Source organism: Peromyscus californicus, unplaced genomic scaffold (assembly GCF_007827085.1).
Source record: "Peromyscus californicus insignis strain IS unplaced genomic scaffold, ASM782708v3 Scaffold_4__1_contigs__length_199733344, whole genome shotgun sequence".
Lineage (NCBI taxonomy): Eukaryota > Metazoa > Chordata > Mammalia > Rodentia > Cricetidae > Peromyscus > Peromyscus californicus.
In genome coordinates, this window is record NW_026294562.1 from 103,766,405 (window position 1) to 103,783,649 (window position 17,245).

Genomic DNA, 17,245 nt, shown 5'->3' on the forward strand with positions numbered 1-17,245 from the left:
GGTTTCTAGCTCGACAATTAGGGTGTTTGGCCATCCCATCACCAGAATAGGTCAGTTCGGGCTGTCTCTCGACCATTGCCAGCAGTCTGTTGTGGGGGTATCTTTGTGGATTTCTGTGGGCCTCTCTTGCACTTTGCTTCTTCCTATTCTCATGTGGTCTTCATTTACCATGGTCTCCTATTCCTTGTTCTCCCTCTCTGTTGTTGATCCAGCTGGGATCTCCCGCTCCCCCAAGCTCTCTTCCCCTCATGTCCAGGCTGTTCATGTAGATCTCATTCCATTTCTCTGTCATTGGGCGATTCCCGTGTCTTTCTTGGGGTCCTGTTTTCCAGGTAGCCTCCCTGGTGATGTGAGTAGCAGACAAGTCATCCTTGTTTCATGTCTAGTATCCTGCTATGAGTGAGTACATACCATGTTTGTCTTTCTGAGTCTGGGTTACCTCACTCAGGATGATTTTTTCTAGATCCATCCATTTGTCTGCAAACCTCATGATGTCATTGTTTTTCTCTGCTGAGTAGTATTCCATTGTGTATATGTACCACATTTTGTTTATCCATTCTTCAGTTGAAGGGCATCTGGGTTGTTTCCATGTTCTGGCTATTACAAACAATGCTGATATGAACATAGCTGAACAAGTGCTCTTATGGTGTGGTTGAGCATTCCTTGGGTATATGCCCAAGAGTGGTATAGCTGGATCTTGGGGGAGATGGATTCCCAATTTTCTAAGAAAGCGCCATATTGATTTCCAAAGTGGTTGTACAAGCTTGCATTCCCACCAGCAGTGGAGGAGAGTTCCCCTAGCTCCACATCCTCTCCAGCATAAGGTGTCTTCAGTGTGTAACACCCATCTTAAATGTACTTCTTTACAACTTTTTTGGGGTCTTATATCATTGTTATTACCTGCAGGGCATTGTTCAATACAATTACGGGGAGGGACAAATCCACGTCTTTTTTCTGCCTTATCTTGGGGAAAACATTCAGCCTTTGACTATTAAATACAGTCTTTTAAGACTTATAGACTATTAAATATAGACTATTAAATAAAGGTTTTTCAGCCTTTCACTATTAAATATAATATCAGGTTAAAGAAATTTCTTTTTGTTCTTAATATGCTGAGCAGTTCTAACCTAAAGGGATGTTGAGTTTTATTACTTCGGGTTCAATTCTGATATAAACCCTGTTTAGTTACAGTGCATTATCCTTTAATGTATATTTAAAGTTTTACATCACACACGTTGGATTTTTATATGCCAACAGATTTGATTTGATAATATTTTGTGGAAGGAAAAAAACCTTCCTGAGGGTTACTTGACCTTTTCACAACGTATTTGTTTGCTGGTGCGGCACAGGTAGGGCTGCTCTCATATGGCCTAGAGTGTGCCTGCTTCATTTTTTACTGTTTTACAAATATTTGACAGGACTTTTCAATAGAGCCAGCTGAGTGCTGAGATTTGTTTGTGAGAAAGTTTTGAAGTGACACTTACTGTCTCAGACATGGGACTTCTTCAGTGAGGGTTGAGGGTTTTTCTTTGAAAGAAGTTGCCTGTTTCATCTGAGGCTTTATGCTTATTGGCATAAAGTTGTCCGCAGTCGTTACTGACTCCTCGAATGTGGCTGGGTCTGCAGGAGCCCCTGTGCTCTTTGACTTGGCATTGTCCAGCTCTCTCTCCTGACCTAGCGGTTTAGCCGTTTGTTGACTTTAGAATAGCGTTTGATTTCATTGGTTATTGCTTTCGGTCTCATCAACCTGACTTCCTCTTTAATCGGGGTTACTCTTTTGCTTGCTGTGGATTTTCCTGGTTATTCTTTCTCTGGCTTCTTACAGGGGAGACTGAATTCCTGATTTGAGAATTCACTTCTGTCCTCCTAAGCATTTAGTAATTTTTTTTCTAAGCTTCACTTTATGCATAGTCTAGAATTTTCCCCTTGTGTCTTTATTCAATTCCAAATATTTTCAAATGTACCTTTTATTTCTCCTTTGCTCATAAAGGCATGCTATTAATTTTTAAGTATTTACTTCCAGATATCTTTTCTAGTGGTTGATATCTACTATAATTCTGTTGAGTTTATGGAAAACCATCTGTATGATTTCAATACTTTCAACTTTAAGGTTTATTTTATAACCCTAGATAGTCAGTGCACAGTGGTAAATGTTTCATGAATATGTCATGTGAATTCTGCAGTCAGTAAATGAAATACTTCATTCAAACTTAGGTGATGCTGGTCCCAAGCAAATTTGAAGACTGTTAGAATTAACAAGAGAAGAGAACTTGAGAGTTGGCCTGAAGTTGATTTCCTTAGTTTTAGTTGCAGAAACCAGAGACCCCAGTGGAGAGGTGGTGCACCGTGTCCAGAGACCCCATGTACAGAGACCCCGTGTCCAGAGACCCCATGTCCAGAGACCCCGTGTCCAGAGACCCCGTGTCCAGAGACACGTACTCATGCCAGCTGCAGTGACAAGCCCCAAATCCTGAAGAGCTTGTCAGGAAGTCATCCCGCCAGAACATGAACTAAGCTTGGTCTTGCTGGATTTTGCTGACAGAAGAGGTGGGGGAGTTTGGACACGTTCAGGGTGGGGTTGAAAACTTTGCAGCACCCTGATGTGATGGCGGAAGTTCTCGTGCTCACTCAGTGATGGCAGTGGCAGTTATATCCTCTTCCCCTTCAGTATTTACATGCACATTGTGCTCAGTGTCTTCAGATCATAAGGGGACAAGCATTGCTGTCTTCCTCAGTATTCAGGTGAGAAAGCACAAGCAGAGGGACAGCGAGTGACTTATTAAAGGTCACACAGCAATTAGCTTTAGGCTTTTCCTTGCTCCATGGCTCACACTGTGTTTATTAGACATCTCTGGAGCTAAAAAGCTGTCTTATAATGTGTGCTGTTTTTATAAAAGTATTGAAGTACAGCTTTGTGGTTAGATAATACAGTTCCAGGCCATAGTTTCTATGTTATCATCCCTGCACAACTGAGTCAATTAAAGAGTAAGACTCAGGCATATTACACTTCTCACCATGATCTAACAGTTCCCTAATGTGGCACTGTATAATAGCCTGTCTTATTTAGCATATTTTTATTAGTCACGAGCAAAGAGATCATTCTGAGATTTATATCCCTTGATTTCTAATACATCACTAAATGCTCTATTTTATTTTGTCTCACTTCCCCAGTTTCCTGTGCAGTTATGTCCTGTCTTTCTGACACTCTAAAGGGCAGAGCAGGGGCGCTTTCCCCCACCTCACTGAGGTAGGGATCAAGTGTGCCGCTGAAGATGATTGGCTGCTGTGTTTTGGATGAGTGCTGGGCACCCCGCTGCAAAGACAAACATGATGGTCCCCCTAGGAGAGGCCCTTCATGGTGCAGCTGACCTGGGCCACTGGATTTTTAGCCCATGTCTAAGTTTTCAGTGAACTAATTCAGTGGCTGTCTTCATAAATCATATACTTTGGAAAATTGACCATGCAGATGTAGTTCTCTCCATACTTTTCTCCACCCCTTTCTTTAGTGGTACTTATACTTTTCTTTCAATTTAAAAAGTAATTCTTGGGCCAGCAAGATAACTTCCCAGGTAAAAATTCTTGCCACACAGGCCTTGAAACACCAGTTGAACCCTGAAACCCATCACGAGAGGAAAAGAACCAACTCCTCAAAAGTTGTCTTCAGACCTCCATCCATGCAGTGGTATTCATGTGTGCAGGCACACCAACACATACACATATACATGCACTTTAATAATACACACACACACACACACACACACACACACACACACACATTTGGTTTTCTGAGACAGGGTTTCTCTGTGTGGTCTTGGCTGTCTTGGAACTCACTATGTGGACCAGGCTGGCCTTGAACTCAAGAGATTTGCCTGCCTCTGCCTCCTGAGTGCTGGGATTAAAGGTGTGTGCCACCATTGCCCGGCATAAATTAATATTTTTAAGAAAGTAATACATGTTCTTTATAGGCAGTTTGGAAATTTTTGAAAAGCACGGAGAAGAACAAAAACTCACACGTTTTCTGCCCCACTACAGTTGCTAACACTTTGAGGAGCATAAGTTTAGTCTTCTTTCTCACAGCACATTTATTCCTAAAGTTTCAGACCCACCTAATCTTGAAACTGGTTTTGAACTACTTTGCCTTTGAAGGTGAAAACTTCTTGCTTGGTTTATGGTGGCCATTAGCAGCTCCGTCCTTGCTGTTACTGTGTTTGGTTCAGTAAGGACCGGGTAAACAGGAGGTGTGTGGTTCATAGGAGGGAGACAGAGGTCAGTGCTCACAGGGTGTCTGCTGGTGGCTTTGGCTGCTCGGTCTCTAGCTGAATATTCCTTATGGGCAGCCCTTGTCTTACCCTCACTTTGTGAACCTTCACTTTAGTTCTTCCTGCCAAAAGCAGGCCTTTTTTTTTTTTTTTTAAAGACCACAATTCTTTCTGATGAAAGAAATAAATTTGTGTGTTCATTTCATAGTTGAGTATTATTTTAGATCTCAGTTCTGCTTTTTTTTCCCCCCATGTGTGTTTTGAGACAAGGCCTCACTATGTAGCATGGGGTGGCCTTAAACTCATGATCCTTCTGCCTTCGCCTCCCTTCCCACAGGGTTAGGACTACAGGTGTGTGCCACCATGTCCCACGGGGTTAGGACTACAGGTGTGTGCCACCATGTCCCACAGGGTTAGGACTACAGGTGTGTGCCACCATGTCCCACAGGGTTAGGACTACAGGTGTGTGCCACCACATCCCACTAGTTCTTTAATCTTTTACTTTAAAGATTTACTTTTCTCTTATGTGAATGGCTATTGTATGTCTGTGCACCGTGTGTGTAGTGCCCACGGAGGGCAGAAGAGGGTCTTGGGTCTTCTGGAACTAGAGCTACAGACACCTGATGTGGATGCTGGGAATCAAACCCAGGTTCTTTGGGAGAGCAACCAGTGCTCTTCACCCTGAAGCATCTCCAGGGCCTGCTCTTTAATCCTTCCAAGTTGTGTTCTTTCCACCTCTCAGGTGAGGTTGGATCCGGGGCAGCACTGACCGCAGCTCAGGGCAGTGGCATCTCCAAGAGACCAGAGTCCTGGCAGCTAAGACTGAGGGACTGGGTGCTGTTGTCCTCAACCTGTGCTTTTGAAAGTAGGCGCTAACCTGACATCATTTTAAAGCATTTGTAGAGAATTTTTAAAAGTTTAATTAAATCAGAGCATGTGTGGTTTGTCTATTCATCTCCTGTCCTTAAGGCACAACTGTTCCACATCAACTCAAGAAATGTTGGTGACAATCATGTGTGAATAATGCACCTGCATTCTCATGTGGTGCCTTTGTGAGGCCCTGGACTAAAGCTGGGTGTGCTCCGCTCTCGCTCATCTGGCCTCTGAGGCCGGATTTCTTTGCTATCCTTCGTTTAGGTCTAACTAGCCTGTTTCTCAGCATGGGAGCAGGTGAGGGTACAGACGTCCTGCCCTGACTTCTGGAGTAAGAACTAATAGTGTGTTTTCCTCCTCTTAGATTCATGCCCGCAACCAAAACGAAATCATTTTTGGGCTAAATGATGGCTACTATGGTGCTCCATTCGAACATAAGGTAAGAGGATTCTCCCAATGTTCTGACCTTTGGTTAGTGCAGGTGCCTTGCACCTGGGAAGATGATCTCCTGGGGAGGCCTGTGCAAACCAAAGCACGTTTCAGGTATCACCATGAGCCTGTTTGGGGGCTTAGGGTGAATGCCTTTTAGAGTGAGAACTTGTTTTGTAGGACATGCAACCACTCCCAGTAATCATTCCTAAATCCCGATTATATTTTCTTAAAGGGGAAACCTAAGCTAGCTGTTTCTTTTCTTCTACTTAATTCTTTGGGGATTAAGAAAGAGTGGTGAGCTGGGCAAGGTGGCAGAAGCTTGTAATCCTGGCCACTTAGAAGGCTACATCAGGAGGGTCACATGGTTGGGTCTCCTGCCCAGGTTCAGAGTGAGTTCAAGGCCACCCTGGGAAGCCTAGTTGGGCCAGATCTCAAGATGAAAAGAGACTGGGGGTGTTGCTTAGTGGTGTGGGGCTTACCTACAGTGCTAGGAGCCCTGGGCTCAAGCCCTACTCCTGCTCTCCCTCCAAAATAAAAGTGGTGACTTTTGTATAAATGGAATAGTTCAATTAAAGGGTTTCACTTATGTTTTATGATTCTCAGTAAGCCTAAGAAACCTGAATTATGCTGGACATCATGATGCACACCTTTAATCCCAGCGGATGGGAGGCAGAGGCAGGTGAACTGCTGTGAGTTCCAGGCCAGCCTAGTGTACATAGTGAGGTACTGCCTCAAAAGAGAGGAAGAGACTGAAATGGAAGCTGTTTTGATGTCACTGCTGTCTCTGCATCTAAAGATGAAGAGAGAGAGGAGAGGCAGAGAGTCCTTCTTAGCAAGGACCTTCTGTGATTGTCCCTGGGACCAGGGGACTCAGCATCTTTCTCCTAGTTCATACTCACAACAAACACCATGGTGTTTTCTTTTCTCCATTTCATAGCTATGGAGCCTGATGGGGAGGATGAACTTCACAGGGTCTAGAGAGTGACTGAGCTGAGATGTTGGGTTACGTGCCCCTGACTCTGCTCTTCCGACTCTGACCTAAAACCAAACCAAACTGCTCTGTGAAGTCCACACCTTGTTTTTGCTCAGAGGTTCTGTTGTTTCGTAATCTCGGTTGTGTGAGATGCCATTGCTTAGATGCTCTGTCATTCCCAATGTGCTGAGTACCTGTTCAGGGTCAGCTCCTGCACTCAAGTGCTGAGAGTCCAGTGGTGGAGGCTGGCCTGGCGCTCACCTCTCTTGCAGCTGTGTGCCCAAGGCAGCAGGATCGCCTGGGCCCCAGAGTTCAAGACTGGCCTGTACTGGTGCCATGAGGAGAGTGCTCCTGAGGCCTTGGTTGCTCAAGTTATGATCCAGATTAGAATAGAAGACATTATGTGAAGGCGCAGGTGCCGAATGGAGAGAGCATTCCAGGAGAAGGGACTAAGGTTGAAAGGCCAGGGAGTGGAAGGGGACATGGCGAGTCTCAGGGGTTGAAGGGACTTCAGAGTAGTGCCAGAGAGGCACCGCATGGGATGGGTAGGGATTTTATCCAAAGGCAGAGGCTTGCACTTTAATCAGATGTGTTTTATGGTTTTACTCTGTTATTTCAAAGAGCAAGAATGTGTGTGGGAAGATGGTGAGAAGGTCCTTGTGTGCAGTGGGTAAGAGGTGGGGACAGACAGAAGGACCTTGTGTGCAGTGGGTAAGAGATGGAGACGGTGAGAAGGACCTTGTGTGCAGTGGGTAAGAGATGGTGTCGGACAGTGAGAAGGACCTTGTGTGCAGTGGGTAAGAGATGGGGACAGTGAGAAGGACCTTGTGTGCAGTGGGTAAGAGATGGTGACAGTGAGAAGGACCTTGTGTGCAGTGGTAAGAGATGGTGACAGTGAGAAGGACCTTGTGTGCAGTGGTAAGAGATGGGGACAGTGAGAAGGACCTTGTGTGCAGTGGTAAGAGATGGTGACGGTGAGAAGGACCTTGTGTGCAGTGGTAAGAGACGGTGACGGACAGTGAGAAGGACCTTGTGTGCAGTGGTAAGAGATGGTGACAGACAGAAGGACCTTGTGTGCAGTGGTAAGAGATGGTGACAGACAGAAGGACCTTGTGTGCAGTGGGTAAGAGATGGTGACAGACAGTGAGAAGGACCTTGTGTGCAGTGGTAAGAGATGATGACGGTGAGAAGGACCTTGTGTGCAGTGGTAAGAGATGGTGACAGTGAGAAGGTCCTTGTGTGCAGTGGGTAAGAGATGGTGACAGACAGTGAGAAGGACCTTGTGTGCAGTGGTAAGAGATGGTGACAGTGAGAAGGACCTTGTGTGCAGTGGTAAGAGATGGTGACGGTGAGAAGGACCTTGTGTGCAGTGGTAAGAGATAGTGACGGTGAGAAGGACCTTGTGTGCAGTGGTAAGAGATGGGGACAGTGAGAAGGTCCTTGTGTGCAGTGGTAAGAGGTGGGGACAGTTTGGAATGGGGCCATGGCAGGGTAGGAGAAAAGAGGGTTTTTTGTTTGTTTGTTTGTTTGTTTAAGTATTAGGAATCTAGGGCCAGGCACATGCTAGGCAAGTACTTTACCACTGAGCCACACCCCAGTTTAGTAGAGAAGAGTGAGGGTTTAAAATCACTAGGATTTGTTGTGGTTTGCATTTGAGGGAAAAGGAAAAAAGAGTGTGAAGAGTGAGTTTGGATTTCTGACTTAAGATTACCGGGTAGGTAAAGATGATAGCACAGGAAGCTTTGGGCCGGGGGCGGGGGTGGGGGGGTGGGACGAGGGGAGGGGTGCCGTGGGGAGGAGGAGGAGGAGCACAGATCCTGAGGTAGGATGGGCTGCAGGAGTGTGTGGTGTCTTGAGATGCCTGTTGATGGAAAGCAGCCATTTGGATATGTGAATCTGGAGTTCAGAGGACAGAACTGAACGAGGGTTGGAAATGTGGGGCCAATGGCAAAGTCACTCAAGTCATGAATGTGTGTGACACAGACTAGGAATAGGCAGTGCTGTAGAGAAGAGGGGCTGAGTAACCCGGCCTGTGGACCCCAGCTGCTAGAGAAGGGGGCGATGGAGGGGGGGCTGAGTAACCCGGCCTGTGGACCCCAGCTGCTAGAGAAGGGGGCGATGGAGGGGGGCCCCAAAGCCATGACCACGGAAACAGGAGTGCTGCCGGAGAGTCTCCGAGGCCAGGGCTCTCTGCCTTCTTCCCTCCATTCGTTTAAACTTGTGGGCTTGGCTGGGCGGTGGTGGTGCATGCCTTTAATCCCAGCACTTGGGAGGCAGAGGCAGGTGGATGTCTGTGAGTTCGAGGCCAGCCTGGTCTACAGAGCGAGATCCAGGAAAGGCTCCAAAGCTACACAGAGAAACCCTGTCTCAAAAAAAACAAAACAAAACAAACAAGCAAAAAACAAAACCTTGTGGGCTCTGACTGGTTTTGTGCTTTGCTTTTTAAGGAGATGGGATGGTCAAGCAAACCAAGGACTGGAAAATTGCCTTTTGTATTTTAGCAAATGGAGTTTATTCTAAGTGATGTCTTTAGAAGTTCCAGCTCCGAAAGGCCTTCCTTTCCCCTTTATTTCCCAGCTCCTCTTCCCAGTTCCTGCAGTATTTCCAGACTTCCTCTGCCGGATATACTGCTGGGTATGGAGGCCTGTCTTCCTCCCTCTCTGTATGTGAGCTCTGTAAGGTCAGATGGATACTCGTAATGCTGGCTCCTCACTCCCTGCCGCGGTTCTTGGGACACGGTATTTGCTTAGTGAACACATTTGTGATTAAGTCAGAGCGTAGCGAGGCTGCCATGTCTGGGCCGTTTGCCATCCCAAGGCTAGCTGTCCTGGCACTGGAGGGGTGGCACACCCTGCAGCTGGTCTCCAGCTCATCACCTGCCGAGTCTGGCAGCAGAGATGATGGTCACAATGGGGAGCCACGACACCTTCGTGTAGCTGTTGTAGTTAATCCCTCAAGAACCGCATGGCTAGACACTGATAGCTGGTAAGTTTTGGGGTAGGCACCAGTACCTGATTTTCCTTTCTGCTTGTGAGTTTTGAACAAGTTCAGACAAGATGGGGAACAGGTAAATGGAGTTCAGAAGGTGGTGTGATAACAGATAAAACTGGCAAATGTTGCTTAAATTTTGTGACTACAAGAACTTCCTGTAACTAAAAAGGCTTGATGCATTTCCTCCCGACCTGAACCTCCAAATATATACTCCCTCCAAAATAATGGAAAGTGGAAATGAAACTGCTTCATTATAGACCAGAGCCTGATCCTCCGAACCAAAGCAGTAGAGAGTTCCCCATGGCAGGGCACCCAGGAAGAGCTAAGCCACGCATGCCCGGACCTTCAGAGCTCATAGATGAGCTACCTATAGATGCCGAGGAGGAAAGAGCCCAGCCTGGAGGGACTGGGAGCATTCCTCTCATTACCTTCTCTCTCAGGATGGGGACTGGGAAATTTTTCTCCTGTGTGGACGCTTGGGCATATGGAATGAATAGCTGACCCTAACAGTAGTAATAGTAACTAATATTTAGTGGGCACTTAATTCAGTGCCAGGCACTAAATACTTTCCATACTTTATTGTGTGTGAACTCCACAGCTATTCATCTGTAGGAGAGAAACTGGTACAGAGAGGTTAAGTAACTTTCCTAAGGTTGCACAGAAGCTAAATAGCAGAGCCAGGATTAAACCAGCAGAGATGATTAGGAAATGTTTGAGTATGTGCTTGTTATATGTGTTGCGTTCTATTCCATAGCCCTCCAGTTAATTAGCTTTGTCAGTTTAGAATTTTAGTTCATCTTGCACCTTGCAGCTTTCAAAGGAACACTTGATAATATAAGCTGAAACTCCAAAGCATTGTTTGAAAAGATTTATTTGTATTACTTTTGATCGTGTGTGTGTGTGTGTGTGTGTGTGTGTGTGTGTGTGTGTGTGCATGTGCGCGCGCGTGCGCGTGCGTAGGAGCCTACAGAAGCTAGATATGTGTATGTGCCCGTGAGTGCAGGTTCCTACAGAACTGGATGTGCCCTGGTTTCCTGGAGCTGGAGTTACCGGCTATTGTGAGCTGCCCGATGAAGGTGCTGGGAACTGAACTCTGGTCTTTAGCAAGAGCAGTGCTCAGTATCTGCTCTTCATCTCTGTGCTGTCCCTCTAGCCCTAGAAAGCATTGCTTTAATCTTTTTTTTCTCTCTTTTTAAAGCCATAGGCAGGCATTGTGACTATTTGTACATATATTAAGACTGTCCTCTATATCAAAGAAAAAGCAAAATTGGCCAAGTCAGAGAAATGTAGAGACTTCGGTTGCTAAAGCCATCAAGCACGGTGCTAAACATTTCTGGAACAGGAATAGAATAGACTCTCAGAAATGTGCAGAGCCACACTGCAGACCCTGTCCTGAGGGGAAGTGACTGAGTGACAGAAGGGACTCCTGGGGCAGAGGGAGCACTCCAGGCTGACAGAGTCTCCCTGTTGTGAAAGGGGAAACTTTTAAAAGCTCCTGGAGAGGAGAGTTTTTCTTACTAAGAGAGCGATAGACAGTGGACCGCTTCTCAGCTTTGCAGGGGCCAGAGGTCTTATCTGGAAAACGCTGTCACCCACTGGTGAGCAGTGCCGTCTCTAGGACAGTTCTGGCCAAGATCAAGGGCACAGCAGCCACATTTATATCTAACCTCTGAGCTTCACAGCCCATAGACATTTTACTGACAGGGAATGACCCCAAAGGGATGATGTCAGATGTAAGGAAACGTGAAGAATGTAAAAATGGTCCAGACAGGAATGTAACTGTTGACTGTGTATGATAAAAGATAGTAACTATACTTTTTGGTTGCTGTGACTCGGTATTGACACGAGAGACTTAAGAACGGGAGGGTTTGTTCTAGCTCGTGGTTTGAAGGGATACAGTGATCATCACAGGAAGGCAAGGCTGCAGCACATGATGTGGCCGGTTCTGTTATGTCCCCAGTTGGAAAGCGGAGAGAGCAAATGTTGGTACTCAGCTCATGTTGAGACCAGCCTGTGGGACTGACTGAGGAAATGGTGAGGCGTTGCCTCTGGATACCTTACCGATTGTCTCAGTGCACACTCAAGGTTTCTCTTGAATGGTGCTAATCTTCAGCATTAAAGCCGCTTCCGCTGAGTTCTTCTTGCTCCCAACTATACATTCGCTAAGGCTGTTCCTCAGACCGTGCACTTTCCTGTCTTTCTGCTCTAACTGTGGATCTGACCGGGAGCAGTGAGCGGAAACCATGACATACCCTAGGCCTATGCTGTCTTTAAGTTCTACCGACCAACTTAGTCCGTTATTTTTAAAATTTCTTCCCGCTCAAGTTCTCAGGACATGGGCAGAATGCAGTCACATTTTTCACCAGAGTGTGACATGAATGGTCTCTGCCCCAGTCCTCTAGCATCCTGTTGTATCTTATGAGCAAGGTCACTACTCTCCATGTTTCTCTTGGTATTCTGGTTTCCACACTCCCATCAAAACAGCCTGTTAGTTATTTGAGCATTCTAGAATTCTTCTACATTTGACCCATAAGCCAGTTCAAAGGCCTACAAAGCCATGTGACCAGGTAGTCCAGCAGCTTCTGGTACCAGTCTCCTGGCTTGGTTGCTTTTCTTGTTGCTGTGATAGCACTTGACAACAAGTAGCTTCAGGAAGTGGGGGGTTGCTTTGTTTAGTTTGAGGGGTTTAGTCCATCATGGAGGGGCGGGCATGGCGGCAGGACAGTGAGGTGACTAGTCAGGAGGCAGAGACATGGATGCTGGCGCTCAGCTTGCTTCTACTTTCCCCCGTTTTTGTTAGCCAGTCTGAGACCTCAGCCCTTGAGGTGGTGCGCCACACTGGGGATTTGGATATCCGTCCTCAGTTCAGCCTCGGGGAACACCATCACAGGCACACCCAGAGGTGATGCTAAGTCCAGTCAAGTTGAGGATGCAGAGAAGAGAAGCCAAACCCAAGCTGGGCAGTGGGGGCGCACGCCTGTAGTCCCAACACAGGGTGGTGGGGGTGGGGTGTGGATGGGGCGGGGAAGAGGCAGTGGGGGTGCACGCCTGTAGTCCCAGTCCCCCCAGGGTGCGGGGTAGGGTGGGGCGGGAGGCCAGCCTGGTCTACATAGTGAGATCCAGGATAGCAAGAGGTAAACAGGGTTTTTGAAACTTAAAAAACAAAAAACAAACACCCCCCCCACCACCACCACCCCAAAAAATCAATTCAGACTGTTGTTACTCAGAATGCAGTCTTTACACTAAGAAAAATCTGCTGTCAGTTTGTGGAGTGTGCTGAGGGGAAAATTTAAAAACTTTTATACAATTTAGGTATCATTGTGACATTTTAAGTTATGGTCTTTGAAAGTATCAGTTCTCAGTGGGTTGAATAAAAAGCTTCAACAATTGCTGCTTCCCCAGAGTGGGTGAAATGCCACAGTGGTGATGTGTAAGGTGATGGGCTGAGAGTCACTGAGGTCATCAGTTTCTTTGACAGGAGGCTAGAAACAGTAAAAAGCTGTAGAATTTGGTAGAAAAATTTGAATTCCAGTCAGGCATGGTGGGAAATAGAGGCAAGAAGTTCGGGAAGGAGTTCAAAGCTAGCCTCTGCTACGTAGAAGGTTTGAGGACAGCCTGAGCTACATGAGACGCAGTATCAAAACAAAACATAAATAAAAAAGGCAGACTTTGAACCCATGTGTACATGTTCAAAATTTAAGACTACCTAGTAAATACTAGAAGTTTCTAATTAGCAGAGGGGAAAAGGGACCGGAAAGAACGAGATGGCTTTGTCAGTTTGGTGGTGTTAAATATGGGGCCGCAAGGAGTCCGCAGCACTGTGGGCCTGGTAATTGTGAGTGGACACGTTGGCATTTGGAACATTTGACTGCTAAGGTGGCAAGGCTTTGTGAACGTCCCCTTGTTCAGACCCTGCTGCAGCCTCTCCTCTCTGCTGCCGATGTTCACTCGGCTTGCCAGAGCGTGCACAGCTCCCTAGGGAAGGTCTTTGAAAACCACACGCCGTGACTTATGATCCAGTGTTCTTCCTTTGCTTAATCTTTGGCTCGAATTACTGAGGACTACTTTGTTCTTGTTAATTTTATGTAATAAAATTTCATTTATTCGGTAAGTGTGTGGCACACAAGTGTTTAAAAGCAACACATAGGGATCTTTGAGTAAATGATAATTAAAATCTTCATTATTGTAAAAATGATTCTCTCCTCTATCTCTCTGTTTGCCACCCTGGCATTAAGCAACTACTGTATACCTATTAAACTAAGTGTGGTGAGATTAAAAACTGTAAAGCACGGATGAGCAGTCATTCGTGTTTGGAGTTAATGAGGCAAGACAGTTTGTTTTTCAGATCCCGGTCTGCACTGGGTTGATTAAGATATTGTTCTCCATGATGAGTTGCTTGGGTACTGCAGATGATGCAGGTAAATTATTGAAGAACTTGAAATAAAATTTGGTGACTCCAAGAACCCTGTGGTAGCTTGAGGGCTGGGTGGCCAGGAGAGAGGCTGCTGGAAGGCTTTGGGGAGGGTGGGAAATAGAAAGGCTTTTGGCCAATGCGTTTGTAGCCTTTGGCCAGTGCGTTTGTAGCCTTTCAGATGCCCATTCAGGATTTTGCCTGTAATGTAGGCTATGGCGTGAGGAGACAGGAACTAAAGGCTTTTTGGCAGAAGCATCCCTTTCGGCCAGAGGCTTTTTCAGGCTGAGGAGTCCTAGAGATAAGACATGGCTTGTTCCTTTGTCTCTCTGATCTTTCAGCATTTACCCCAGTATCTGGCACAGGGATTTTTTTTATTAAAAGACTGTTTAGAATTCGTGTTACAGTAGACAGGTCAGCCCCCCTGGCCTCGGTTTCTTTCGGCAGCCGCTCTTTTGGGAGGCTGCTGGCTGCCGCCATGGGTGACATAAGAACTCCTGCTTCAGAGTCATACCGCTGTGGATTTCACCACGGGCAGACTTACTGAGGAGATCCTGGAAAAACTGGATTTGTTTTCTCACCCGTAAGTACTTCAGTCCTCAGCTGACTGGGAATTAAACACGATAATGTATATGCCATGGCTGGCATGTGAGTGGAGTTCAGCAACAAGTGGGAACCAGTCTCACTAGGCTCTAAACCCCATGGGGAGCGTTCATACCTCTCCTGCTCACCATTGTATGATTGGCATGGTGTTCCTAGTCCATGCCCCACATGTTTTGTCAAGGAATAACAGGTAACAGCTTTGTTGAGGTCTATCATAGTACTGGTGGTTAAAATCTTGGGAGGGTGGTGCTTCTCTTAACGTAACTCCACTAAGCGTGGCTTCTGGCATTTAGTTTTACGTAGCTCACTGTGGTGAGACACTTAAATTATCTGGTCTTGACAAATTGCAAAAAAATTGAGACTACAGGATTTTTTTCCCTCATACTGAAAATTGCAAAGCAGTATCCTTAGGGGTCCAGTAGGTGGCGCCGCTTTCTCACTTTAGTGAAAAGAAAATTGGCAGAGGAATGGAATTCCAGTCAAAAGGAGCAACCCTTTTCAAAGGAAAGAAACGTGGATTGGACTAGCAACGGGCTGATGAGTCTCACAAATGTACGCACATCAACGGTCACCTCGAGCAGGTGGTGAAGCCGCCACCGGGGCCGAGGGACAAGAGCAAGCGTCCAGATCTGTTTGGAGGCCTGTGCAATCAAAACTCCTTAGTTCATATTTTTTTCAAGGCATGCCACCTTTGAAATGAACTTGTAATCTCAGCTTTGTTCCCCAATAGTGTTTTTAACAAGTCACTCAGCCTCTCTTAGTTTTAGGTGCCTCATCTCAAAAGTCAGGAAATCCTAGTTTGCTTCAGGGTTCTGGGCATGGCAGCATGCTCCCTGATCTCAGCGGCTGGGAGGCTGAGGCAAGAGGAACTCAAGTTCAGAGTCAGCTTGGGCTACATCTAAGATCCTGTCCTTTTTTTTTTTTTTAAGCAGAAAACATTAGAATTATCTAGGCCAATGCCCTTATATCATAAAGAAACTGGGGCTCAGAGAGCCTTCCAGCCTCCATGCAAGTAAGTTCCATGCTACAGATGATAAGCGACATAGCTGTCATTATATGTGATCAGGTGATTAGCACATCTATAGATGATGTAGTAGAATCACTGCACACTTTCACAGCTCTTCTGTCTGTAAGGTTTGCCGCTGGCGTCTTCTTTGACTTACAGTAGCTGAGGTGGACAAATGTGAGTGTTTTCATTCATGAGAGAATGCTGGAACCTGGAAGAGTGAAGGGGTTTTCATTCAACTGGCCTTCTAGGATTGAAAGGTTGAACAGGGGATGCTTGCTTGCTCTTGGTTGTCATGTGAGTGGGTCTGACTTGATGGCAGAGCACACACCCCCAGCAGTACACAGTAGAACATTTAGAAGTCAGAATTTACAGTCTCAAGCTCAGCCTGTGTTTAAGTGACATGGAGCTGGGCGGTGGATCATTTCTACTCAGGTCTTTGAGAAGTTGGAAAACTTTTTTATTTGATGTATATGAGTGTTTTACCTGCATATATGTAATTGCACCACTTGAAACTTGAGTTATGGATGGATATAAGCCACCGTGTGGATGCTGGGAATTGATCCTGGGTCCTTGTGGTGAAAGAACAGTAAGTGTTCTTAACTTCTGAGCTCTCTCTCCAGCCCCTAAAAGTTGCAAAAGCTCTTCAAAGTTGTTCTTATATGTCAATCAGTCATCACCTCTCCCCCACCCCCCAATAGAAGAAATAGAGACTGGCTAGCTCCTCAGGGCTCTTTGCTGCCTGTTATTCTAACACATCTTGGTATCTGAGCCAATGTAGACCCTGGGGTAAGCTTGTTTCTTTTCTTTTCTTTTTTTTTTATGCTAAATGCTGTTTATTGAAGGAGGGAAGAAGTCTTAAATACAGGCTTACAGCACAATGGGAGAACCCCGGGGGAGGGGGCAGAAGTTCGCTCTGATGTTTTACAATCTTGCATCTAAGCTGTTAATGCCCATTATGCAGGATACACAGACAAGGAACTTCCCTTAAGCATTCAGGAGGGTGGAACCCGGCAGGGAATTAGCATAGGGAGGATATCAAGGTCAAGGTCAACAAGCAAGGCAACAGTTACCCAAAACGGGGGCCAGGGCCCTACAGGTCCCCCTTTTACTAAAAAATGAGCTTCTGACTTAGGTTGTGTGGGACATCAGCAGGTCACCTTACCCGTCATGGTGACACCTGCCCAGGCCACACAGGTGCTCTGTCTTAGGTTGGTGAGCGCCCCCCAGGCATTACCCATCTCTGGATACTCATTATCATACAGGCTCAATCGTGTGTGAACTGCAGAGTTAACTGCTGCCAAAGATCTCAAAGTGGCACTGGGCTTGCAATCTGTGTGTTCGATACAGAAAAGACCAACAGAGGTCCTATCCCACCCATAGCCAGTAGGCTAAAGGCAACTGAGCCATTCCCTTCCTTAACAAGCCTTACTGCAAATTGGAGTCCTTATAAGATGGTATCCCAAAAGCAAATGGAACTTGAGTTTATAAATTTATAATTTTCAAAGCCAATCGAAATGTATATAACTATTGAATTAAATTTATCATGCCCAATAGAATGAAAGATTAATTAACTGTTGTAGCTACTTTTGCTGCCAGGGTCTCTACTGTGCTAGCTGTAGTAAGCAATTATGAAGTGGTAATCCCAGAAACAGTAGCAGCAGTGGCCGCCATTGCTATAACAGCAACGATGGCAG

At 46.1% G+C, this 17,245-nt stretch overlaps 1 protein-coding gene across 1 annotated transcript in view; it reads left to right on the forward strand.

The window, feature by feature from the left end:
• Positions 1-17,245, forward strand: part of Uvrag (UV radiation resistance associated) — a 279,199-nt gene that overhangs the window by 53,570 nt on the left and 208,384 nt on the right. The window contains 1 exon segment of the mRNA XM_052762201.1: positions 5,497-5,571. Within this exon segment, the coding sequence (XP_052618161.1) occupies positions 5,497-5,571 (75 nt within the window).